The 27,414-nt window shown below is 38.0% G+C and overlaps 1 protein-coding gene across 1 annotated transcript in view; it reads left to right on the top strand.

Annotated features, from left to right (window-relative positions):
- Positions 1-9,336: 9,336 nt before the first annotated feature.
- The window catches only part of POLB (DNA polymerase beta), a 29,834-nt gene continuing 11,756 nt past the window's right edge, over positions 9,337-27,414 (top strand). Inside the window, exons 1-9 of the mRNA XM_003984750.6 lie at positions 9,337-9,546; positions 9,886-9,943; positions 12,253-12,319; positions 16,422-16,496; positions 17,841-17,899; positions 20,355-20,404; positions 22,569-22,620; positions 24,222-24,276; positions 24,374-24,446. Of these exons, the coding sequence (XP_003984799.1) occupies positions 9,486-9,546; positions 9,886-9,943; positions 12,253-12,319; positions 16,422-16,496; positions 17,841-17,899; positions 20,355-20,404; positions 22,569-22,620; positions 24,222-24,276; positions 24,374-24,446 (550 nt within the window). The 5' untranslated portion in view covers positions 9,337-9,485. The remainder of the gene's footprint in view (positions 9,547-9,885; positions 9,944-12,252; positions 12,320-16,421; positions 16,497-17,840; positions 17,900-20,354; positions 20,405-22,568; positions 22,621-24,221; positions 24,277-24,373; positions 24,447-27,414) is intronic.

Genomic DNA, 27,414 nt, shown 5'->3' with positions numbered 1-27,414 from the left:
TATCAAGTGGTTTTTGTCTGTATATTGAGATAATCATGTGGTGTACTTTTTCCTTTCACTTGTTACTGTGAGGAATCTGTTAAAATAAAAAATATTGTTAGATTTTTCTGATGTTAAACTGATCTTGCATTGGTAGAATAAACTCTATTTGCCCACAATTTTTTAAATAGACTTTTTTTTAATGTTTATTTATTTTTTAGAGAAAAGAGAGACAGATCACTAGCAGGAGAGGGGCAGAGAGAGAGGGAGACACAGAATCCGAAGCAGGCTCCAGGCTCTGAGCTGTCAGCACAAAGCCCAATGCAGAGCTCAAACTCACAACCTGTGAGATCATGACCTCAGCCGAAGTTGGATGCCCAATCGACTGAACCACCCAGACACCCCAATAGACTTTATTTTTTTTTAACCAGTTTTAGGTTTACAGCAAAATTGAGTTGAAGGTACAGAAATGTCCCATATACCCTTTGCACTCACACGTGCACTGCCTCCCCCACCATGGAATTCCCTACTAGAGTTATAACATTTGTTACAATTGATAAACCTACATTGACACTTCATTATCATCTAGAGTCCATAGTTTACGTTAGACTTCACCCTTGGTGATGTACATTCTATGGGCTTGGACAAATGTATAATGACATGTATCCACCATTATAGTATCATACAGAATAGTTTCACTGCTCTATAATTGTTTTTAAATTCAGTTACTTAATATTTTGAGATTTCTATATTTATTTTTATATTTGAAATGGGCCTATACTTTTCTCATGGACACTCAGAATGTGTGTTCTATGCACTTGAAGGTAAACTTGACTTTTTCAATGGTTGATGTTCATGGTCTTACCTATCATCTTTATGTTGATGGCTACATTTTTATCCCCAAACTTCAAATTTGTACATTTACCTGTGGTAAACATATCTAAATACTTCAAAAATACTGAATTTATTCTCCCCCACTCCCCACCCCCAAACCTGTTACTTGTATATTTTTTATTTCAGGTAATGACACTGTCATCTACTAAGTCCTATAAGGCAGAGATTAGTGATTGTCCTAGACTATTCCTCACTCCTCTCATCCAGGACCCACCTGTTTTTCACCTCAAGTTTAAAAGCATTTTCCTCTCTGTCTCCTGCCTTAGGTTCTTAAATAGTCTCCCTGCTTTCTAACATCTCCCACTTATCAAAAATTTATCCTCTATAGTGCTGTTAGAATAAAAATTGGAAAATGCTACTTGAAACCTTCTGTGACTCTACAGCACCCAAAGACTAATGTCTAGTCTCCACAGGCTGGCACACATTGACACTCGTCTTGATTTCTAACCTCACACTCCACCAACTTCTGTGCAGTACTCTATTTTCCTGATATATACCACATTGTTTCTCCTTTGGGAAGAGTTTTTTACATGCCTTACCTAATCAAATCCCGTTCATCCTCACTGGTGGCTCTTCCTGTTTCTTGACTAATTCTGGGACATCTTCCTGACCTCTAAACTAGTATCCGACCCCTCCCACCAACACACACACATTAACAGTTCTCTTCTTTAATCTCTTATTCCCAAAGTAATTGAATCCTGCTTCATGGTTTTAAATATCATACAGATGCTGATGTTTTCAAAATTACACCTCCAGCTCAGACCCCTCTCCTGAACCTCAAGATAATTTATCCAACTGCCTCTTCAGCACTGTCAGCTGGATATACATCTCACTTCCAAAAGTCAACTCCTGATTTTTCCCTCCCAGACTTGTTCTTCACTGTCTTCCTAATCTTCTTAAATGACAGCCCCATTCTTCCAGTTACTCAGTTGAATAACCATGGATTCACCCCAACTACTCTCTGTTTTTTCACACCCTACGTCTAATTCATCCAATGAATCCTGTTGGTTCAACTTTTGGAATATATCCAGAACCTGAATACTTACCATTTCCTTCAGCATTACTCCGGCCCAAACTGCCATCACCTCTTGCCTGGATTATTGCCTTAGCTTCCTAATCAGTCTCCCTGTTTGTGTCATGTGCTTCCTCTCCTAATCTTCCAGGATAAGTCTTTTAAAATCTATGCCAGATCAAATCACTCCTGTGCTTAAAACCCAACTCCAAAGGTTCCCACCTCACTTGGAGTAAAATCCAAATTTCTTACGATGGCCCATGATCTGGCCCCTGCTCCCTGCTGCTACTCTGACCTCACTTTCTACTTTTACTTTGCTACCACTACTCTGGCCACTTTTCTGTCCCCTGCACATGCTGCACGCTCCTCTGGTACCATCATCTGTCACTCTTATCTTTGCTCACACTATACCACCCACACTATCTTCATTGCTTATCCTTAATGAAAGAAAAAGGTTTCATTTCAAATTAGGTTTTGTTGGTATCAGCATATGTTAAAATGGTCACATACTTTGTATCAACTTGCCTAGAACTTTTTAGTTTCAGCCTTAGAGTCTACAACTGCTTTTCCCTCTGCCTGGATCACTTTCTCTCCCAGATACCCTCATGGCTCCTTTCCTTTTCCTTTACATTTCTGTTCATAATATAGCCTTATCAGAGGCCTTTATAGGACATCCTCTCTATACTAGTACCCATCTCCTATCCCAACACCCAAGGACTTCCCTGTGTAACTTTGTTATCTTGACTTATCTGTTTTTATGCCACTATCACCACCTAATGTATTTATTTGTCCCTCCACACCCCCATTAAAAAGCTCCACAAGATGGGACTTGGTCTGTTGGTTGCTATATACACAGCACCCAAAGCAGGGCTTGGCATTTGACAGGTGTTCAATAAAGGTATGTTGCATGAATGAGCACTTTCTAGCTCATACATATTTCGTCAGAAGTGCTTAGCACTATCTCTTTAAAGGGTTTAGGTTTTTGGAATCCTGAAATGAGAGACTGGGGGCTTTCAGTTCTGTCTCTTCCTTATGCTTAGGAAATGAAACAAGTAAAAGTATTTGCTTGGGATGGGTAGAAGGGAAGAGAAAACTGACAGTTCATATTTCCAAAATATCATCACTCAATCACTCAAGGGAGTTCTTCTCATTTTCCCAGGCTTGTAACTTCTAAGGTAGAGAATGTTGGGGTTTTTTGAGGTGTTTGGTTTTTTTTTTTTTTTTTTTTTTTTTTTTTTTTTTTTTTTTTTTTTTTTGGTAAAAGCCAAAACGTTATTTCTGTGTGGAAATTTGAGGACTTCTATCATTTGATTTACTCTATCACTCCCAACCAACTTTGGCTCACTCCTTTGAAATTGCGTGAATCTTTGCAGTTTTCACAAGTTATATGGCTTTTAATCTTTTAATCCCTCTTACTCCTTTTCCCCTACTATGCTGAATCTGATTCAATAAAAGTTTACTTAGAAAAAAAGTTATCCAGTTAGGAGCCCTTAAACAGTGCTCAGTGTTTTTTCCAAATTAGGTTTTGTTAGTGACATATCTAAGGGTAACATGTCAGTGTAATCAACTTGTTTCAGTTAGTTCAGAACTTTCTCGGTTTGAGCCCTGAAAATTCTGCATCCCAGGAAACCCCTCAGTCCCCCTACATCATGATGTGTCAATCTCTTCTGTAATTTAAAATATTTGACATTTAAGCAAAATTGCAATTTAGGATGTTCATTCAGTACATATTTATTACCTACTCTGCAGCAAACAAAAATTAAGTCCTACTGTGATGAAGGTTACAATTCACATTAGGGGAGGAAAAAATAGAGCAGAGAGTAGGAAGTAGGCAAATAACACATGTGTAAGTTTCCAATCATTTTCATGGAGTGGAGTAATTCCGCAGTAATAGAGAGGGCGTGGGTGTTGTTGCTCAGGAATGTGACAGCGATGTGACTACCCGGCTGAGACTGGAACGATGTGAAGGCAGCCAGGCAAAGCCCCGAACAATGAGAAAAGAACCCTGAAGCAGGTACATATGTGTGCTACATAACGACATGTGTGCACTAACAAAGGGAAAAGTGGCAAGAACTGGAGTAAAAGAGTTGAAAGGAGGTAGATCACATTAGACCTTGCAGGCCCTGGGAAGGAATTTGGAATTTATTCTAAGTGCAATGAGAGGGTATTTAAGCAAATGAATAACATATACTGATATACATTTTCAAAAGACTACTTTTGTCCTTTTTAAAAAAATTTTTTTAATGTTTATTTTTGAGAGAGAGAGACAGAGCATGAGTGGGCAAGAGGTAGAGAGAGATCAAGACGCAGAATCTGAACTAGGCTCCAGCTCAGAGCCTGGCACAGGGCTTGAACTCAAGAACCGTGAGATCATGACCTGAGTTGAAGTTAGATGCTTAACCAACTGAGCCACCCAGGTGCCCCTACCTTTGTCCTATTTGGAGAATGGCCTTCAGGGGATAAGAGCAAAACAAGGAAGCCCACTCTGGAGACTATGGCAGCAATCGGGGAGGCAGATCGTGGTAGACTGGATTAGAGTAGTGGCAGTAGAGGTGGTGAGTGGCCATCCAATTCAGAGCACATATTCTGGAGACAGAACAGGCAAGACTTGACAGATTGGATGTGGGATATGAAAAGAGCCATTAAGAATGGTTCCTAGGGTTTTGCCTGATGGCAGGGTGGATTAAAATGTCATTAACTAAACTGGGGAAAAGTTAAGAAGTTAGTGGAGCAAAAATTCAAGAGTTCTTTAAGACATGTATTTGTGAGATGCTTATTATGAATAACTAGAGACATCCAGCTGGAAGTTTGATATATGAGACTGGAACTCAAGAGAGAGGTCAGGGCTAGAAATATAAATTTAGGAGTCTTTGAGCTGGCATGGCATTTTAAAAGGTGAGACTGGACAAAGTGGAAAAGCTGGTTAGAGGAGAAAGGCCTGAGGCACTTTCCTATAAAGGCTGGAGAGTGGAGGAGGAACTGGGAATAAGAACAAAAAAGCAGAACAAAAACTTGAGAAGGAGTGGCTATGAAGGAAGAAGGAACACCCAAGGCATGTGCTGTCTCAGAAGCCAATCTAAAACAAATCATTTCAAGAAGAGAGTAGTCAAAGTAGATCAAATGTTACAAAGTAGATCAAATGGTCCAAGAAGATGAGGAGAGATGACCACTTTCCTTGGATTCTCTGGCATTGATTCTTAAAAAGTATAATCCTCGTATAAAATGAGTATTTTATACTCATATAAAAATGGTATAGTACTCCTGTAAAATGCTCGTAATACTTACATAAAAAAATGATCCCACAGTTCCCTAAAGTTGCAACTGTCATTATTCAAAGTCGAATAAAAACTTTTTTATTTAATGAGGGATGATCATTTTTCAGAACAAAATAATATGAATATAGCCTGGAATAGGAACTGGATGGGAAAAAAGCTGAACAAAGAAAAATACTAAGATGACTCATATATCTAAATGAAGGTGGTAATCAAGGTGTTAAGAAGTTATGTTATAAAGGGAAGAGAGAGGGGCACCTGGGTGGCTCAGTCAGTTAAGCATCCACTCTTGATTTTGGCTTAGGTCATGATCTCACGGTCTGGGAGTTGGAGCCTTGAATCAGGCTCTGCACTGACAGTGTGGAGCCTGCTTGAAATTCTCTCTCCCTCTCTCTCTGCCTCTCCCCTACTCATGCACTCTCTCTCTCTCTCTCAAAATAAATAAATAAACTTAAAAAAAAAGGCAAGGGACAAGTTGGGAAAATACAAACATTTACAAATAACATACAAATATAATATACAAAAAGATTAATACTTATATATATAAAAGAGCTAACAAATTAATAATGGACAACTATCCCAATAGAAAAGTGAACAAAGGATATATAGATAGGAAATTCATAAAAGAAACACAAATATCCAATAAGGATAATTTAAGATATACACTAATATTATGAAGAAACAAACAACCACAACCTTGCTGATCAAGGAAATTACTTGTATCTAAAGCATTATTCCATTACTGAAAAATAATGGTGGGGCACCTGAGTGGTTCAGTTGGGTAAGCCTCTGACTTCAGCTCAGGTCATGATCTCGAGGTTTGTGAGTTCGAGTCCCACATCAGGCTCTGTGCTGATGGCTCAGAGCCTGGAGCCTGCTTCGGATTCTGTGTCTCCCTCTCTCTCTCTGTTCCTACCCCACTTGCTCGCTCTCTCTCTCTCTCTCTCTCTCTCAAAAATAAACATTAAAAAATAATTAAAAAATAATGGTAATTTTTTTAACTTTATTTTTTATTTTTTTAAATTTACATCCAAATTCGTTAGCATATAGTGAAGCAATGATTTCAGGAGTAGATTCCTTAATGCCCCTTACCCATTTAGCCCATTCCCCCCTCCCACAACTCCTCCAACAACCCTCAGTTTGTTCTCCATATTTATGAGTCTCTTCTGTTTTGTCCCCCTCCCTGTTTTTATATTATCTTTGTTTCCCTTCCCTTATGTTCATCTGTTTTGTCTCTTAAAGTCCTCATATGAGTGAAGTCATATGATTTTTGTCTTTCTCTGACTATTTTCACTTGGCATAATACCCTCCAGTTCCATCCACGTAGTTGCAAATGGCAAGATTTCATTCTTTTTGATTGCTGAGTAATACTTCATTGTGTGTGTATATATATATATACACCACATCTTCTTTATCCATTCATCCATCGATGGACATTTGGGCTCTTTCCATACTTTGGCTGTTGTGGATAGTGCTGCTATAAACATGGGGGTGCATGTGTCCCTTTGAAACAGCACACCTGTATCCCTTGGATAAATGCCTAGTAGTGCAATTGCTGGGTTATAGGGTAGTTCTATTTTTAGTTTTTTTTTTAATTTTTTTTAACGTTTATTTATTTTTGAGACAGAGAGAGACAGAGCATGAACGGGGCAGGGGCAGAGACAGAGGGAGACACAGAACCAGAAGCAGGCTCCAGGCTCTGAGCCATCAGCCCAGAGCCTGACGCGGGGCTCAAACTCACGGTCCGTGAGATTGTGACCTGAGCTGAAGTCGGACGCTTAACTGACTGAGCCACCCAGGCGCCCCTATTTTTAGTTTTTTGAGGAACCTCCATACTGTTTTCCAGAGTGGCTGCACCAGCTTGCGTTCCTACCAACAATGCAAAAGAGATCCTCTTTCTCCGCATCCTTGCCAACATCTGTTGTTGCCTGAGTTGTTAATGGTAGCCATTCTGACAGGTGTAAGGTGGTATGTCATTGTGGTTTTAATTTGTATTTCCCTGATGATGAGTGATGTTGAGCATTTTCTCATGTGTCAGTTAGCCATCTGGATGTCTTCTTTGGAGAAGTGTCTATTCATGTCTTTTGCCCATTTCTTCACTGGATTATTTGTTTTTTGGGTGTTGAATTTGATAAGTTATTTATAGATTTTGGATACTAACCCTTTATCTGATATATCATTTGCAAATATCTTCTCCTATTCTATCGGTTGCCTTTTAGTTTTGCTGATTGTTTCCTTCACTGTGAAGAAGCTTTTTATTTTGATGAAGTCCCAATAGTTCATTTTTGCTTTTGTTTCCCTTGCCTCCAGAGAGAGACATGTGAGTAAGAAGTTGCTGCGGGCAAGATCAAAGAGGGTTTTGCCTGCTTTCTCCTCCAGGATTTTGATGGCTTCCTGTCTTACATTGAGGTCTTTCATCCATTTTGAGTTTATTTTTGTATATGGTGTAAGAAAGTGGTCCAGGTTCATTCTTCTGCATGTTGCTGTCCAGTTTTCCCAGCACCACTTGCTGAAGACACTGTCTTTATTCCACTGGATATTCTTTCCTGCTTTGTCAAAGATTAGTTGGCCATATGTTTGTGGGTCCATTTCTGGGTTCTCTATTCTATTCCATTGATCTGAGTGTCTGAAATAATGGTAATTTTTAAAGGACTAGATTATAATACTAGAAGTATGTTCTAAAAAATTAATCATGGTAGGGGCGCCTGGGTGGCGCAGTCGGTTAAGCGTCCGATTTCAGCCAGGTCACGATCTCGCAGTCCGTGGGTTCGAGCCCCGCGTCAGGCTCTGGGCTGATGGCTCAGAGCCTGGAGCCTGTTACCGATTCTGTGTCTCCCTCTCTCTCTGCCCCTCCCCCGTTCATGCTCTGTCTCTCTCTGTCCCAAAAATAAATAAACGTTGAAAAAAAAATTAAAAAAAATTAATCATGGTTAAGCTGGATGGTGAGATAATTGTTTAATTTTCTTTTCTCCATTCATACATTTTCAAATATTTCTACAGCACCCATGTATTATTTTGTAATAAGCTTTTCATTTTATTTACATACAAAGCAATTGCCTGGAATTGGCAGTTCAGTATGAACCCAAGAGAAACACCTGTGAAAATATTGATGTCACATATCCGTTTTTCAAGCAGAACTGTAAATTTCTCAGATACAGGTTATCATGGTTGGTTTTTTTTTTTAAGATTTTATTTATTTTTTTTAATGTTCATTTTTGAGAGAGAGAGGGAGAGGAAGAGACAATGCAAGCGGGGAAGGGACAGAGGAACCAAAGCGGGCTCCTCGATGACAGCAGAGAGCCCTAAGTGGGGCTCTAACTCACAAACCATGAGATTATGTCCTGAACCAAAGTCTGGCGCTTAACCGAGCCTCCCAGGCTCCCATTAAGATTTTATTTTTAAGTACTCTCTACACCCAACTTGGTGCTCCAACCCACCATCTCAAGATCAAGAGTGGCAACCCACAACCCCAAGATCAAGAGTAGCATGCTCCACCGACTGAGCCAGGTGTCCAGGTCATTATGTTTTAATGACATTTTCATTGCTCATTATCTAGGTTAAGCACTTCTCCGCATCCTACTGTTTTCTCTTTAGCCCCTACCGCAAAAGGCAGGGGAATAAGAAATAAAACACTCTGACATTGGCGGGCATATCTGTTAAAAGTTTACTATAGCAGGCTTCCCTATAATACGGCGTGTTTTATTCTAGGTTCCCGCCTGCTCTCTAGTACGGAACTCCACTGCAGTGCACTGGTACCATATTCTTACTGAAAGTTTTCACAAGTAAGTATGATGCCGGTGTTTGCCTCTTATCCTCGTGCATTCAATAACTATTATTGTGCACATACAATATGTGCACAAAAGTATCCTCGGTATGCTATCTCCCACACGACTACCTGAGTTGACTTCACAAAGTCGGACTCCTTAGTTTTCCCCTTCTTGGGAGAGGATTCCAGAGAAACGTACTGGGAAAACAGACACTGTCTTATTAAGAATCCAGGTCTTCCCACGGAAACCCCGTTACGAAACCAACCATCTCGCCCAGCTTTCTCTTTCAGGTCTCCTGCGCCGGGTGGTTCCCGTCTCTCTCGCACCCAGCAAGAGACGCGAGAGCCCCGCCCCTGGCACCGCCCCCAGCGCGTGACGTCACCACGCGCGCCGCGCACCGCGCCCCCTGTCAGAGGCAGCCATTGTTCAGTAGGTCGCGCTGGCTTTGCCAGGGCTGGGTTGGTCCTGCCCCCCTCTCCAAGTCCCGGCCCCTCCTTAAAGCTGGGAGAGGGGGCCAGTCCGCGGCTTTGAGCACTCTGCGGTCCTCGGGTGCAGGCCACCATGAGCAAACGGAAGGCGCCACAGGAGACGCTGAACGGGGGAATCACGGACATGCTCACAGGTTAGCGCCGCGCCAGGCGCCGCTGGCTTTCTTCTCCTTTCTTCCTACTTCACTGCCTTCCCGTCCTTCTCTCCCGTCCCCACAGCCCTGTGGATGGGTCTGGCCCCTTGCAGCGGGTAGTCTTCCGTACGGATCTTCCTTCAGCGCCCATTGCTGGTGGCTGAATGTCTGTCCTCCAGGGGACTCCTGTGTCACTGTTTGGGCTGTCTTTGGCCTGGCCCGTGTAGAAGCGTAGGGTCACTGTCCCTTAAGAAGTTGTTACATCCCCTTCTGGAAAACTCAGTTTTCGTTTGTTTACTCGTGGTTCTTGTTGACCCGAGCCTCTTGTTGCCTTTGCAGAACTCGCAAACTTTGAGAAGAACGTGAACCAGGCAATCCACAAGTACAATGCTTACAGGTGGGACGGTGCAGCATTCTCTGGTAGCATGCATCCTGGGATGTGTGGCAGTTAACAGGGCTGAGGGGCCAGTGGATATTTGGATCATATGCAAGAGGAGAAAAAAGCAACAACTGAGGGTATTGACTCTGTGGTTGTACCTTACTACAATATTTCTGGGATAATTTGGGCAGAGCTCTGTAGGATCGTTTCTAATCGGTTCCCAATCTGATTGCAAAATAGGTGTAGCTGATGTGTGTTTTTCCCATCATCAAATATGAATTGATGAAAATGCAGTTTGATTTTAAGCCATAATGAAAGACAGTGTATGAGGTCTGGGCAATGAAATTCATGGAATCAGATTTTCATCTGGTTGGTGTTTGGCCGATCCTTGGATCCATTCTATCCTGTCCATCTCACCAGGACCCTTATCATAGCCATTATTCCCACATCCAGTTCCTTGTGCCCCTTAGCTCACAAACATGTCCTAAGTCCCTCAGCTCTTACAAGCAAAAACAAAACAGCCTTCTTAACTTCCCTCTACCCTCTAGCTAGCTCCTGTCTCTTTCCTCCACTTTACCGTTAAGCTTCTTGAATAATCTGTTTCTTGTCTGGATTTTCTCAGCCCTGGTCATTCATTATCTCACTGTGGTATAATTGTCATCCTGCCATTCCTCTGAAAATGCTGTCACCTACATCGCATCTTATTGAACTCTCACTGGCATCCACCATTAGCTCATTGCATTCAAGTCTTAGCCTTGAATTCTGCGATGGCACTCCTGTCTGTTGTTTCACCTCCTGTACTCCAATGCTAGGAGTTCCCAGAGGTCTGCCCTTTGTCCTTTTTTCTCATTTTCATACTTTCCCTGGCAGTCTTAACATTCTTGGCTTTGGATACTGGTTATGTCATTGACTCCAAATCTGTATCTCATTGACTTTTCTTCAGATTTTTAGGCTATTACCTTTATCTCCACCCTTTCAAAATTAACCTCATTCAAAATTCATTCAAAATTCAAAACTGATTATGCTTCTTACCTTATCTTTTATGACTTCCTGTTTAAAGTAATTGTTCTATCAAAAAAAAATAATTGTTCTATCATCCACACATTTGAAGATCTAAAAATCAGAGATATTCAACCCTATATTTTATGTCACACCAGGCTTCAGAGAGGAGATGTTTAGTTTTGAAGGAGCCTGTCAAGGGATAAGTGAAAGGAAGAATAGTCTAAGAAAGGAAACAATATGTGTCAAGGTATTGAGACCTGAGGAGTATGACATTTTCCAGGAAGTCAGTAGTTCAGTTTGCTTATGGAATATGGTCGGAATGAGGAAATCAGTCTGGAAAATCAGGTGATGCCTGCATGTATTTCCCTACCCAGATTACATTTCTCTTGATTGTGGCCAATATATTCTTTTGAAAATAGTTGTCTGATCCTGCCATTCTTAAGGCCTTTCAGGATTAATTCTTTTTCCCTTCAGGCTTTGCTCCATAATGCCAGTTGTTTGGTACTACTTGTCCTTACTGAAACAGTTCCCTCAACAAACTGTCCTCAACATACCTTTCCAGACTCATCATCAGTTACATGCTAATAGAGGTTGAAATCCAAATCTAAAGGTCTGTATGTATTAGAACAGAATGAAAAACCAAGGATGCAAAGACTACCTGGTATTTATGCTTTAGACTTAGATGTACTCTGGCTTTTTTATCAGCATCATTGCTAAACTATATTTAGCACTGAAATTACAGACAGGATACCATCGGTAAGCTCCCAGGGTGTGCCCAATGTGTCACCAGATTATTGAGCTGGATGTGTGTGGAGATGGGCAAGAATCACAGGTCAGTGCTTTATGCAGAACTGAGATGAGAGCAATGAAAAAAAGAATATAACTATAAGGACATGGCAGAATGCAGTTGGAATTTTAGGCCATGAATTTAAAAATAACCATCCATAAACCCCTTTGGTATCTAGTAGTCTAAATACCACCAGGTGGCACATTTTTATGAGAGGTACAAACAATTTCTGAAAACTAGCTTATCCCCAAAAGGAAAGGCTACTGGTCTGCTGAATCTCCCTAGTTTCACATATACAGTTAAAATTATGCTATCCTCAAATGTGAGGATTTTCAAAATACTTCTAAAAGATATGCAGGTGGTCTGTCATTTCATCTGAGTTTTTTAAGTTTGACACAGATGTGGAAAATTAGTTATTATGATAAAATTTAAGCTAAATATTTGCTTGTATATGTGTTCCAGTTTAAGAAAAATTAAGACCTCCCTGGATTTGTAACTAACTGATTTTCTTTTCTTTTTTTTTTTTTTCCTCTTATAGAAAAGCAGCATCTGTGATTGCAAAGTACCCACACAAAATAAAGAGTGGAGCAGAAGCTAAGAAGTTGGTAAGTTTAGTGAACAAGCTGATTGTAGAGTTCACACATGTACAAATTTGATGGGTTCCACTGGAAAATTAAATTTGCCTCTCCAAAGCTTCCTTGATCCACATACGCAGATTTCACTGCTCCTGATTTCTTGGAATAATATTAATGCTATATCAGTCATACTGTTTCATTGTCAAAGTGTGGAGGGTGTAGATTGAAATTCTGCTTTAAATATATGTAATTATAATTTTTTTCTATACCCTGCCATATACATATGTAATCACACTGAATTTCAGCTTGAGGGTTAGTCCTCAAGAATGTGGTGACAGAACGTATTGGCATATCTGGTCCCTAGCTCTTTTTCTGATAACAGGTATAAGAATTTATGTGAGTTAGTGAGAGTTGGTGTTCCCAAAGAGATATTACCTACTAATCACATAATTGAGCCCCTTAGTATATTAACGCAGTTAGCCCTCTTGTCTGTAATTTTCTTGAAGCCCTATATGCTCTGTCACTGTGTGTATCACAATTTCTAGAGGGTCATGGCTCTTGCTAATTTATATTAGTATTGCCAAGAATATACTAGGAAAGTCTACATGTTGTTCTCTTTTTTTTTTTTTTTAATGTTTATTTAATTTTTTTGAGAGAAAGTGACAGAGCAGGAGTGGGGGAGGAGCAGAGAGAGAGAGACACACACAGACTCTGAAGCAGGCTCCAGGCTTTGAGCTGTCAGCACAGAGCTGACGCAGGGCTCGAACCCACAAACCATGAGATCATGACCTTAGCTGATGTCGGCCGTTTAACCGACTGAGCCACCCAGGCGCCCCTGATAGGTTGTTTTCTTTCATCTAAATCTCACTAAAAGATTCTAAGTTCCTGAAAATTGAGGACCATATCTTAATTCATCTTTTGTTAAAGATGTCAAACTGACGTGGCTTTTGATTGGTCTAAGTCCTGACAGTTATCACCTTCCTTTGTTATTCTTTACCCATTTATGTTCACAAAAGTCCTCTAGAATTTAAGTTATCAATATTTGATTGTCCTTAATTTTCTCATGAGAGCCTTCAAAATATGAGCCATAACTGTCCCGTATTTTCACCTTTCAGAGTCGTGAAATTACCATAAATCTTGTACATCTTATGATTGAGTGACAGATTATCCACATTAATCATGTGCCACATCTTCATCTTGAATTAATTACTCAATACTAATCATGTCCTGGTGTATAGGTTTTAAATCTTTTGTACCAATAGACAGTTCTTAACTTCAGTATATCCTCCCCAAATAGACTAGCCAAGGAAGTTATAAATACATTGGACTTTAATTCTGAGTTTCTTTTCTGGTGAACTGACCCAGTGTTAACCTCAGGAGCCACTTCTGCTTCCATTCTGTTCCCCTTTTATCACTATTGACTTCCCTTTTTTATGTTAATTACCTGCTCATTTATTAGATTCAAACTTTTGACAAGCTTTAATGCACTTCATCCCAAATCTGAGCTTATGGTATATCTCTAAAAAGAAACCCCACAAAAGTATCCAAAATTCCTTTTACATGAGACTGGACTTAATATGAAAATCACATAGGGGCACCTGGGTGGCTCACTTGGTTAAGTGTCTGACTTCAGCTCAGGTCATGATCTCATGGTTCGTGAGTTCAAGCCCTGTGTCAGGCTCTGTGCTGACAGCTCAGAGCCTGGAGCTTGCTTCAGATTCTGTCTCTCTCTCCCTCCCCCACTTATGCGTGTGTGTGTGCGTGCTCTCTCAAAAAAATAAACATTAGATAGAAAATATGAATATCACATCATTATTCCTTTCCACTATTATATTAAAAATCACCAACCTACTCTTTGGCACATATGAGTGCTTCTCAATAATTTTAGAAGTCTGATATTTCCAGAATGAGTGTTTGCCTCTTAATCCTTAATGTTAAGTATAGGAAATAGCCTAGGCTTAAATTGCTTCAGGTCAGTATGTGTCTTCTGATAAAGAAAATGAGAAACCTGAGCAGTTTCCATTTTCTAGTCTGTTCTGCTTCCTAAATCTTGTTCATTTCTATCTGGTAATTGCTGTTTTCAGAACTTGAATATGTGTTCAGTAGTCCTGGAACACTTATTAAGCATTAAATAAATCAAGAATATGGAAGGGTATACGTAGGGCTAAGAGACAATAGGAAATAACTGGCACACATGTTGTGCACTTGAACATTTAACTTAAAAGGACCAATACCACCAAGAGTGAGCACTAATGTAAACTGTGGGCTTTGATGATGATGTTTCAATGTAGGTTCATCAGTTATAATAAAGGTAGTGTTGTGGTGGGGGATGTTGATAGTTGTGGAGGCTATGTGTGTGTGGGGGCTGAGGGTATGCGGGAACTCCGTACTTAGCGATCAATTTTGCCATGAACCTGTAACTACTGTAAAAACTTATTTAAAGGGAAAAAATAAAAAGGAAAAAAACATGAAAAAAGTGTTCAACTTGACCAATAATCAGAGTTGCAAATTAAAACAAGATGCTGTATGGTGTTATCAAACTATCAAATATAATATACGGTATGGATAAAGATGTGGAAAAAGACATACAGTTACTAACGATGGAAATCTTGGTTATTTACAGCTTTTCTGAAGGATAATTTGGCAGAATGTTGGCAAAATGCCTATCTCCTTTGTCCCAACAATTTTACTTTGAGGAATTTATCCTGAGGAAACCAGTAGAGATAGATGTATATAAGCATCATTCGTTCTGCACCTGTATGCCACGTATTCTCCTGGTGCTTCAGGTGAAGCAGTAAAAAGACAGGATCTCTGCTCTCATGGGGCTTATGTTCTAGAGCCGTGCTGTCCATCACAATAACCATGAGCTGCATTTGGCTAGTGAGCTCTTGAAGTGTGGCTAATGTGACTCAGGGATTGCATTTTTTCATTTTAATCATGTAAACTTAGATCGTCTCATGTGGCTGGTGGCTACCGTGTTGAACTATACAGTTCTAGAGCAGTGGTTCTCAGTGTGGTACGTAGACCAGCAGCAGCATCACTACCTGGGAACTTGTTAGAAATGCAACCTACTGGGGGAGCTGGCTGACTTAGTTGGTAGAGCGTGTCAGGGTTGTGAGTTCAAGCCCCACGTTAGATGTAGAGTTTACTTTAAAAAGAAGGAAGGAAGGAAGGAAGGAAGGAAGGAAGGAAGGAAGGAAGGAAGGAAGGAAGGAAGGAAGGAAGGAGAAAAAGAAAGAAAGAAAGAAAGAAAGAAAGAAAGAAAGAAAGAAAGAAAGAAAGAAAGAAAGAAAGAAAGAAAGAAAGAAGAAAGAAAAAGAAAGAAGGGAAGGGAAGAAAGAAATGCAACCTTTTAAGTCAGAAACTCTAGGGTGAGATTGGCTTTCTGTGTTTTACCGCATCCCCAAGGTGATGATAATGTATATAAAAGCTTAAGAACCTCTGCTTTAGAGGAAATTCATGACATGGTTATATCAAAGTTTGTGAACTATCTAAATGTTTACCTGTAGGGTATTTGTTAAGTAAATTATGATACATTCGTACAGTGATATACTATGCAGCCATTAAAGATACTGATGTTGTATTTATATATTGATACGGAGATTTGTTCATGATCTGTTTTTTTAAGTTAAGAAAATACAAAGCAGTATGATTCTGTTTTTGTAAGAAAACTGTGTGTGTATGTGTGTGTGTGTGTATGTATATATATATATATATATATATATATATGCACATATATGCACATGTAACTCTGCTTATGTATATAAGCAGAGAAGGCTATGTAGCAGATGTTAGGTGATGAGATTACAATTTATTTTAATTTTCAGGGTGATGAAATTAGCAACTGATTTTAATATTTTTCTTTTTGCAATTCTATTTCTCTTTTCTACAACAAAAATTAATTTAAAAAATAAGTCGTTTAGAATTGTTTTATTAGGACTTCTCTTTTGTCAGTCATTTAAGGATTTTGTTGGGAGAATATATTTTCACCATGACTCAATTTTCTGTGTCCTTGGTTTTAAAACTGGTCATGTGATGATCATTTTTTTCATTTCCCATTTTTTATTTTATCTTTGAGTGATTTGGTAAGCATTATATTTATATGAGTTTTATATTTTTAATTTTCTATTAGCCTGGTGTAGGAACAAAAATTGCTGAAAAGATTGATGAATTTTTAGCGACTGGAAAATTGCGTAAGCTGGAAAAGGTAAAATTTTAACTTGTTTGCTTATTTGATTATAGTGTATGCTTTTTTTTTTTTTTTTTTTTAGTTTTTTTTGTTTCAAGAGAAGGCGAGCAAGCACGAGTGGGGGAGGGACAGAGAGAGAGGGAGAGAGAAAATTCTAAGCAGACTCCATGCTATTAGCATATTAGCACTAATATTTAGTGCTAATTAGTGCTAATAGCACTCCATTGTATTAGAGTCCAATGCAGGGCTCAGTCTCACTATTTGTGAGATTATGACCTGAGCTGAAATCAAGATTTGGACACTTAATGGACTGAGCCACCAGGTGCCCCTCTAGTGTCTGTCTTTAGGGCAACTATCATATAGCATCATTGCAGGGTGTCTGATGTCATTCACCTGGTGAGATGGAGAAGAAAAAGAGAGGAGTGGAGTTTATGGCTTTAAGTGGTCTATTTTTTTAATTTGAATATCATTCCCCTAAAATAATAATTTTTCACTTATTTTATGTGTCCTTTATTTTTAAAAAATATGTTTTTTGGGGTGCCTGGGTGGCTGTCTTTGGGCATCTGACTTTGGCTCAGGTCATGATCTCACAGTTCATGAGTTCGAGCCCCACGTTGGGCTCTGTGCTGACAGCTCAGCCTGGAGCTTGCTTTGGATTCTGTGTCTCCCTCTCTCCCTCTCACTTCTCCCCCACTCATGTTCTGTTTCTCTCTTTCTCACAAAAATGTTTTTATTTTTAATATTTACTTATTTTTGGGAGAGAGACAGAGAAACAGAGCACAAGCAGGGGAGGGGCAGAGAGAGAGGAAGACACAGAATCCAAAGCAAGCTCCAGGCTCTGAGCTGTCAGCACAAAGCCCAACGCAGGGCTCAAAATCATGACTTGTGAGATCATCACCTGAGCCGAAGTCGGACACTTAACCAACTGAGCCACCCAGGTGCCCCTTTCTATATGTCCTTTAAGAGACTGTTAGCAGCTGTATTACAATTAGCTCCTCGTATCATTCAGAAGGTAGGTTATAAACTTTGATAAAAGATTGTTATATTTTAGAATTTCTATTCTTAAGCTCTTTAAAGCATTTTTATGATTTTATTTCACCCTGGTGATAGTAACTATACCACTTATGGTCTTTTATGAATAAGCCTTTTAAAAGTATTGGATAAATGAGAGATGAAATATCTTCATTTGCTTTGTTATTCATCTATAACCACTGAGGTTATTTGTGAATACTTTTGTATGGTTTTACAAACAAATGTAAATGGCTCCTCAGGTCTCTTAGCAGACTGGTATATTTCCAATAAGATCATTTGAGTCCTCAGAGCATTCCAAAATCATTATTAGACTTTTTTTTTTTCTTAAAGATTCGGCAGGATGATACGAGTTCATCTATCAATTTCCTGACTCGAGTTAGTGGCATCGGGTAAGAAGTATTTTTTAAGTAGACACAGTAGTAGGGTTGGTTTTATTTTTTATGTAAGACAGAATAAGTATATTCTGTTTCCCTTCAAAACCTGTACCTTGCCATCTCTGGGTCTTTGTCCATATAGTTCACTCTTCCATATCTTATATGTCTGAGGCTGGTTCTTCAGGTACTACCTCTGCTTTCAAAGTCCATCCAAGGCAAGTGTTACCTCCTTCATAAAACCAGTTTGATTCCCCAGTCAGATATAATCTCCTTCTTCTAACCTCCACCTACACTTGCTCTGTGTACATCTTATCACTCCCTCCAGATTATGCCTCTTTTGCCTCTCTGAGCATGATATTTATCTTAAGCATTTAAACTTTTTTTCCATAGCACCTAACATAGTACCTTATAAATTTGGGACAAGCATCCAAGCATTTTTTTTAATGAAGGAATCTCTATCTTAAAATTTGAGTTAGCACCAAAGGGGGCTTCTTTGACACTTCTTGACAACATAAAGATTAACATTAAAACCTTAAGGTTGTGGGGCACTTGGCTGGCTCACTTGGTGGAGCATGTGACTCTTCATCTCAAGGTGTGAGTTTGAGCCCCACATTGGGTGTAGAGATTACTTAAAAAATAAAATATTTATTTATTTATTTAAATCCAAGTTAGTTAACAAAGTATAGTATTGGTTTCAGGAGTAGAACTCAGTGATTCATCACGTACATATAACACCCAGCACTCATCCCAAGTGCCCTCCTTAATGTCCATCACCCATTTAGCCCATTCCCCACCCACCTCCAGCAACCCTTAGTTCTCTGACTTTAAGAGTTTCTTATGGTTTGCTTCCCTTTTTGTTTTTATCTTACTTTTCCTTCCCTTCCCCTATGTTAATATTGTGTTTCTTGAATTCCACAAGTGAAATCATATGGTATTTGTCTTTCTGCCTGACTTATTTCACTTAGCATAATACACTGTAGTTCCAGCCACATTTTTGCAAATGTCAAGATATACCAGTCTTTAAAATCTAAGATCTTTTTGTTTGTTTGTTTTAATTTTTGTTTAACATTTATTTTTGAGAGAGAGACAGAGCATGAGTAGGGGAGGAGCAGAGAGAGGGAGACACAGAATCCAAAGCAGGCTCCAGGCTCTGAGCTGTCAGCACAGAACCTGACGCAAGGCTCAAACTCACAAACTGGGAGATCATGACCTGAGCTGAAGTTGGATGCTTACCCAACTGAGTCACCCAGGCTCCCCTAAAAACTAAAATCTTAAAAACAAACAAACAGGGGCGCCTGGGTGGCTCAATCGGTTAAATGGCCGACTTCGGCTCAGGTCATGATCTCGCAGTCCATAAGTTCGAGCCCCGCATCGGGCTCTGTGCTGATAGCTCGGAGCCTGGAGCCTGCTACTGTTTCTGTGTCTCCTTCTCTCTCTGCCCCTCCCCTGTTCGCGTTCTGTCTCTCTCTGCCTTTCAAAAATGAATAAATGTTAAAAAAAAAAATAAAAAAACAACAACAACAAAAACCACTAAGGCTATACTGCTTTGCTTAAGTCGCATCTTTATGGAATGAGGTATTCTTTTAGATATGTGATTGTTCCTTTAAATAGCCACATTTTGATGAAAGTTATTGTAAAATATATTAAATTCTTAAACTTAGTACTGAAAATGAACATGACTCCTCAGGGACTTCGGGCCTTTCTAAAGTATTAGAAGTTGTTCTAAAGAGTATCTGTGTTATTATTATCTTCTTTTTCTAGGGAAAAACACTGAATATTGCAAGTGGGGTAACTGGCAAAGTCAGAATTAGAACCCATGTTTCCGGACTCCCAATTCAGTTCTACTTGTTATGTGCCATATTGCCTTTCTGCTATGAATATCTGTTTCTGTGTCTCTACAAATACTCTTTGTCATAAAATTTTAGTTTAAATACCATTTCAGAGACCTTCCTTTGCTACCCAATCTAAAGTAGGACCCAGCCACTCGTCACTTTTCCGTATTTTAATTCATTTACCTGATACTTTAAAAATTTGTTTATATACATATTTATTTTCTCTCTCTCCCCACTGGAATGTAAGTAGGTAGGTAAGACCAAGGTGCTTATTTGTCTTATTCTTGCTGTATTTTCAGCACCTAGAAGAGTATCTGACACATAATAGGCCCTCAGTTAATCGTTTGAATGAAAGAACTGTTTTCTTGTTTGTATGTCTGTCTGATGAATAAGGTATATGTGTACTATAGCACCTAGCTGCTTGGATGTCTGTTTCATATCCAGGTTCATGGTTGTCTTCCTAGATTGAGACTTCAGGAATTCTTCTCTTTGGATAAAATCACACCACATTTTAACAGGTCTTGTTTAGCTCCACAGTAACTCTTCATGTTTGACAAGAGAAGACATACTTGGTTATTTGTTATTAAGGGGTCCTGAGTTTCACTTGATATTTAGATAATGCTTTTCTTTTTTTGTAGCCCATCTGCTGCAAGGAAGTTTGTAGATGAAGGGATTAAAACATTAGAAGGTGAGTATGTACAATAGGTCACCAGTCCCAGGTCGCATATGCTCCTGAAGGATGGTTAATGCTCTAGCAAACTAGAACTTGAAAAACCTTTTCTCAACTAGTAAATAGGAATGGTAAGACTTTCATTTTAACTCTATAGCAGAGAGTAGATGTAAAGTAGAGCTTTTATTCCTATATTAAACTTGTTTAGGTTTATTACTCAGAAGAAGAGGAAGTGGCTTCTTTATTTAAATGCAGTGATTTCTTTTTTTTTTTTTTTAATTTTTTTTTTTTCAACGTTTATTTATTTTTGGGACAGAGAGAGACAGAGCATGAACGGGGGAGGGGCAGAGAGAGAGAGAGACACAGAATCGGAAACAGGCTCCAGGCTCTGAGCCATCAGCCCAGAGCCTGACGCAGGGCTCGAACTCACGGACCGCGAGATCGTTACCTGGCTGAAGTCGGACGCTTAACCGACTGCGCCACCCAGGCGCCCCTAAATGCAGTGATTTCATTTGTAGATTTTGGAACAATTTAAATTGCCTTTTGTTTCTCTAGTGAAATTTTAGACAACAGAATCCTACACATTCAGCCTTAAAAGCAAAGTGATATACATGGAGAAAGATTCTGTAAGAGGCTTGCAATACTTACTGAAGGAATTTTTGATTTCAAAGAAGTGATAAAAATAGAGCCTAAATCAAGTAATTATAAACATATTCCTTAAACCTAGTATAGTAATCTTTGAATATAATTTATTTCTTCATACTTTTTAAAGGGTATATACTATATATAGATAGATTTATTACAGTATATTTATTATAGTATGTATGTACAGTATACAGTATAGATAGATTTATTACAGCATTTGGGGTTTAATATTTGTGGATTCAACTATTTGCAAGCAACCGAAATGGTTAGGTGGACAGGTTCTAGAGATGAACCTGGGTTTGAATCCATTTTCCACCACTTTATTAGAATTGATGATCATGGTGCCTTGGTTTCTTAGCTGCAAAATGCTATCATAATTTCTACCTCATATGATTTAAAGCAGTAATGTATGAAAAGCACTTAGTGCACAGTTCTTGGTATGTAGTAAGTACTTAAAAGTGGTAACTGACTCTCAAGAGGCATGATTAATTAGTAATACTGCAAAGTTAAGAATTTGTGTGAGTCACATAGCAAGAGAATGAACTCTACTATATCTGCATCTCAGAGAGGGTTTGGGCTCTTCTGCCTGTGGCATATTTGGTTTATCTGAGTGAAATATTGGTTAAAGGGGTCAAGAATTTGTTTTTAAACAGAAGTTGCATCCCTTGGGAGTGTCAGAGATCAGCTATAATGGTTTTTACAGTATTTCACAATTCACAGATATGTAATATAACTGTCAACATCTATATCCTTACATATTACAAATTCATTAGTTCCATTGCATTTTCAGTGTTTACTATGTACACAGAACTATGACAAATATTAAGTGCTCCGTGTATTATAAAGATTTTTATTTTTCTCCATTTTGTATCTCCAGAGAGAATCTATGTTTGTGAATATAAGGGTGACTGTAGAAATTGCTTTGGAAGCATACTTATCTTGCTGTTTCTTTAACAAGGCTTACTCCTGTACTTATGCCCAGTGAAGGAACATCACTTCTAGATTTCAGATATGATGTGACAGCTTTTTAATCAAAATAATGAAGATAACACTTTTCCTTTCAACAGGATTTCAGCCACAGTGCCTATACAAGTTACTACTCAATAAATACTAGTTGAATGGAGGAGTAAATGAACAAATGGGCAATATAAACTAACGTAGTCCTAAAACATTCAGAAGTTGTGGCTATTGCTGCTATGAACCATAAATTAAGCAATATAGGTTCTTATAAGGCTGCTTTTTGCTATAGTCAGTGAAGTGTGGTATGATCCTGGCATGTTTAATCTATTATTCTGTGTAACTATAATTGAAATTTTGATTCAGTAAATAAAAATCATGAAATCAACTGTTAGATTTTACTACATTGATTTGAAGAAACTTTTATCTAGTTCTTAATATCAGAATTTTTTTTATCTTTTCAAAGTCATTTCAGTGTATTTTCCTGGTAGTTCTTTGTAAAAAGGATCACTAAATTTAGTGACTTTTTTCCCCAAGAATGTTTAAATTAGCACCTCAACTTTATATGTCTTCTATACAGATCTCAGGAAACATGAAGATAAGTTGAACCATCATCAGCGAATTGGGCTGAAGTAAGATAGCAAATTTTCTTTTGTTTTGACACTTAAGATGTAAAAGTAAAATTTTTTTATAGCCATTCTTCTTCCATACACCATAATAATTCTTCAAACTTAGCTAAACACAATCATTTTTCTATTTCAGGAATACTAAGATTTGTTGCAGCTTTTGTAGAGAATATGCCTGTTTTCACACATCTTGTTATTGCCTTCTAGTTTGCTTTCTTGTGTTGAGTATTTCCCTCATGCTCTTGACTTCAGGGAGGAACTTCCTCTTAAAATACATAGGACTGAGTGCATCAGTCAGTTAGCAGGTGTTTATTTTGTGCTTAACTATTGTAGAAAGCATTGTGTCAGGTCTGGGGTAAGGTTATAAACAGGATCAGTGTAGCTCTTAAGAAGTTTAGAGTCTGCCCAAGAAGCTAGGACGTGAGTACGGAATGCTAAATTAGAAAAAGATAAAAACCCAAAGACCTAAATAATGGTGTAGGAATGTTGTATATCAGCATCAGTAATTATTTTGTGTGCTGGATACAATCTGGAATCCCTTTTGTAATGCATAGTACATAAGCAGGTATCACTTCCTGTCTTACATAGTCTTGTTGGCAGGTTAGCCCTGTTGATGCCTCACCATAATCCTCTAAACTCAAACTGCTCTTCTAAGACTCTGAGCCGGTCAGAAACCAGGATGGTGTAGTCCTCCCTTTCCTTGCATTTACTCAACAGAGATCTTCTGAAGAACTTGGTTGTTGTGAGAGGTGGTTTTGAGCAGGTGCTTTATCAGTTTTAGATGTTATTTCATACTGAGATATTTTTGTAACAGCTTTATTGAAATATAATTCAGATACCATACAATTCATCCTTTTATAAAGTATACAGTTCAGTGGTTTTTAGTATATCCATGGAATTGTGCAACCATAACGACAGTTGATTTTAGAACATCTTTGTTATATCCCAAAAAGAACCCATACCTATTGGCATTTACTCCCCATTTCTCTCTACCTGCCCCTCTCTCTCCACCCACCCCCCACCCCCACTCTACCCCCACCCCCTCTTCTGACAACCATTAATATACTTTCTGTCAATATAGATTTGCCTTTTCTGGTCGTTTCATATAAATGAAATCATACAATATGTGATCTTTTGTGAATGCCTTCTTTCACATAGCATAATGTTATTTGGATTCTTAGGATAATGTTTTAAAATATGATAATTTTGCAGGATTTAAGAGCAATAAACTGTAACCCCGTGACTTATACACAAAGTGGAGGGAGCAGTCCACTTTGGAAATATACTAACTTACTCTTGGTATAGGAAATGTGAAGTTTATTTAAATATATTTACTTACTCTTGGTATAGGAATGTGAAGTTTATTTAAAAGAAGTTTAGATGGAGTATCTGGAATAGCATAAAGAATGACACTTACAAATTTTAGTCTAAGTTAAGAAACAAACTTACCCTTACCCTCCATTTTTACTGTTATCTTCTTACTAAGTGCTAGTCTTGATTTTTGAATGATGTACTGGGATAAGGACACTTGATATGGTAGGTAGTTTATTTTTTAAGAAGATTTAAATTTCACAAAAATCGTTTGTCTACTTATTCTGTCTTTATAGATATTTTGAGGACTTTGAGAAAAGAATTCCTCGTGAAGAGATGTTACAAATGCAAGTAAGCGTGTGCTGAATTGTATTCTTTGATTAGAATTGACAATGTCACTTGTTGAAAAGCCATTTTTAGAATACTGACTTAATTTTTTTTCTATTAGGATATTGTACTAAATGAAGTTAAAAAAGTGGATTCTGAATACATTGCTACAGTCTGTGGCAGTTTCAGAAGAGGTAACATACTTCCTGATCTTAGGTTATTCATGCCTTGATATTATAATTACCTAATGTATACCAAAAAAAAAAATGGAACAAAGAGATGTAATTTGTGTTACTTTATAGATATACTAAGATCCAGTAGAGTATTATCTAAGTTTATTTGTTTATAGGTAGGAATATGTATTAAAAATTAGAGAAAATTCATCCTTATTTTATTATAGGATGATATTTTAATGACTAGCTTTAACAAATTTTATAAAATAATTTTATATATATTAAGAGCCTAGGAGCAATTGACTACATGCTAGTAAAGCTGTGGGAAGGTGGTGGTGTTTTTTTTTTTTTTAACTTTTTTTATTTTCTAAGTTTTCTGTAACGAATCTAAAAATACTGTCTCTGAAGCACTAATTCCAAACCAGTTCTCACAACACCCAGGTCCTTCAGATGATCTCATTCTATGTGAATGTGAGCAAAGTGGGAACCAAGAGAATCCTGGTTTCTTACTGGCTCAGAATATGGAAGGGTAATATAAATTTTAAAATATTAACTTTAAAAATTGTAATACCAAAACTTGATTTAAAACTTTTGGAATAGTTATCTGACTGAATCCCTGGCCACCTTTGGAGTATTGCTTAAGCAGTAGGTAATGAGCTACCACAAATTCTCAGGGTAGCTGCTTTAAGAATCTGGAGCTGGGAGAGGAAAGTGCCACATCAATAATTGTTGACAAGTAGAAAGAACATAGGACTGGGACCAAAAGACTTGGGCCCTGAGGCCAAATCTACTGTCACTACATGACTGAAGTAAGTGTCTCTTCACATCCCCTTTTCCATATTTGCAAAATGAGAGGATTAAAGTTAACCAGTTGTTTGAGTTTTTCTGTGCATCAGAAATACCTAGAAAGTTTAAAAAGAAAAGTACACATTGTTGTACCCTGCTACAAACCTACTAAATAAGAATCTTTTTAGGTGGGGCCTTAGAATCTGTATTTTCAGAACACAGACTTGGATACACAGCAGGCCAAATGCATGCTCAGTTGAAGATGACAGCCTTTCTGGATTTCAGTATTTCTATTTTAGTTTTGCTTTTATTGAGTAGATCATATGGTTGCATGCTTTAATATAAAAAAGGTATACACTAAGAAGTTTCCCTTCTACCCTGTCCTAGTTCACTCTTTCCACTCCCTCCCACCACTGTCCCATTAATGACCACTTTCCTGTGTGTTCTTTCAGTGGTTTTGCAAGTAAATATAAATGAATGTGAATATATATCCTTTTTTCCCTTTTTGTTTTTTTTATTTATTTAAAATCTTTTTATTATTGAAGTATAGTTGACATACAATGTTATATTAGTTTCAGGTGTACAACATAGTGGTGACAATTCTGTACACTACACGGTGCTCACCACAATAAGTGTAGTTTCCGTCTCTCACCATACAATGTTAATACAATACTGACTGTGTTAACTATGCTGTACTTTTCGTCTCCATGACTTATTTATGACTGGAAATTTTTACTTCCTAATCGCTTTCACCTATTTTATCCATCCCCCCACTTAGCCCTACCTCTGGCAGCTACCAGTTCTCTGTATTTATAAGTCTGTTTCTGTTTTGTTTGTAGTTTGTTTTGTTTTTTAGATTCCACATATAAATGAATCATATGGTATTTATCTTTCTCTGACTTATTTCACTTAGCATAATACTGTCTAGGTCCATCCATACTGTCAAAAATGACAAGATCTCATTCTTTTTTAGGACTGAGTAACATTCCATTGTATATTCATACCACATTGTCTTTACCTAATGAATACACGTTCTTGCTGTCCTCCTCCGCCTTTCACAAAAGTAACATAGTATATACACAGTATATACCTTCTTAATAAAACATATCTTGGAGATCTTTTCCACATCAGTATATAGAGAGCATGTTTATTCTTTTTTTATATTTTTTTTAACATTTATTTATTATTGAGAGACAGACACAGTGTGTGAGCAGGGGAGGGTCAGAGAGAGGGGAAGACACAGAATCCAAAGCAGGCTCTAGGCTCTGAGCTATCAGCAGAGAGCCGGATGCGGGGCTCCAACTCATAACCCATGAGATCAGGACCTGAGCCAAAGTTGGACGCTTAACCAACTGACTGAGCCACCCAGGCACCCCTGTTCTTTTTTATAGCTTCATAATATTTGGTTATGTCAGTGTTTCATACTTTATTTATTTGGTCCTTTGTTAATAGACTCTTGGGTTATTTCCCTTTTTATGCTAAAGTAATTGTTTTGTTTTTTAAATGGATAGAGTAATGCATTTTGGGTAGTAGGTTGATGGTGAAAGACACAACTTTTAAGAGAAATGAGAAGAAAAGAAGACAAAATTTTCTTTCTTAAAATAGCTTCCTTGAATGTCCTGGGAATAGCACACAATGAATCTAGTCGTCTTTATGTTTAAATATCTGGTTAAAGATTATTGATGCATAAAGTGGTGGTCCAGAGACACTGCCATATCTTCAGTGACCAAAAGTATGTTTTGCATATATTGTACTTACAAAAATGCAAAGAAAGGAGATAAACAGTATTATTTTATGCCAACTGTGCGGCAGGCACTATTCTAGATGCTTTTACATATTCTTAGTTGTACAATGGCCAATAGAGTAGTTTTTAGTAGTTTATAGACAGAGAAACTGAGGTCTAAAGGAATATACAGTCCATATTTGTAATATTGAAACAAAAGACATTTAAAATGAAAATCCATTGAAAGGAACACAAACTTTTATAGTTTTATAATAAAAGAAAGTATAAATAACTGTATGTAACCTTTCTAAGGTTATGTGGTTGTAGAGTGGGGGTCAAAATAAAAACCTAAGTCATTATAAAGTGCTATATTCTTATCCATGATACCATAATAGTAATTTTTACTAATATTCATTAAATGAATTGAGTTGTAAGAGTTGGAATGGATTTTCTGATTAGCCTTTACAGAGTTAGAACATA

Source organism: Felis catus, chromosome B1, assembly GCF_018350175.1.
Source record: "Felis catus isolate Fca126 chromosome B1, F.catus_Fca126_mat1.0, whole genome shotgun sequence".
Classification (NCBI taxonomy): domain Eukaryota; kingdom Metazoa; phylum Chordata; class Mammalia; order Carnivora; family Felidae; genus Felis; species Felis catus.
The sequence above is the reverse complement of the archived record's forward strand: the minus strand, read 5'-3'. Positions and strand labels throughout refer to the sequence as shown.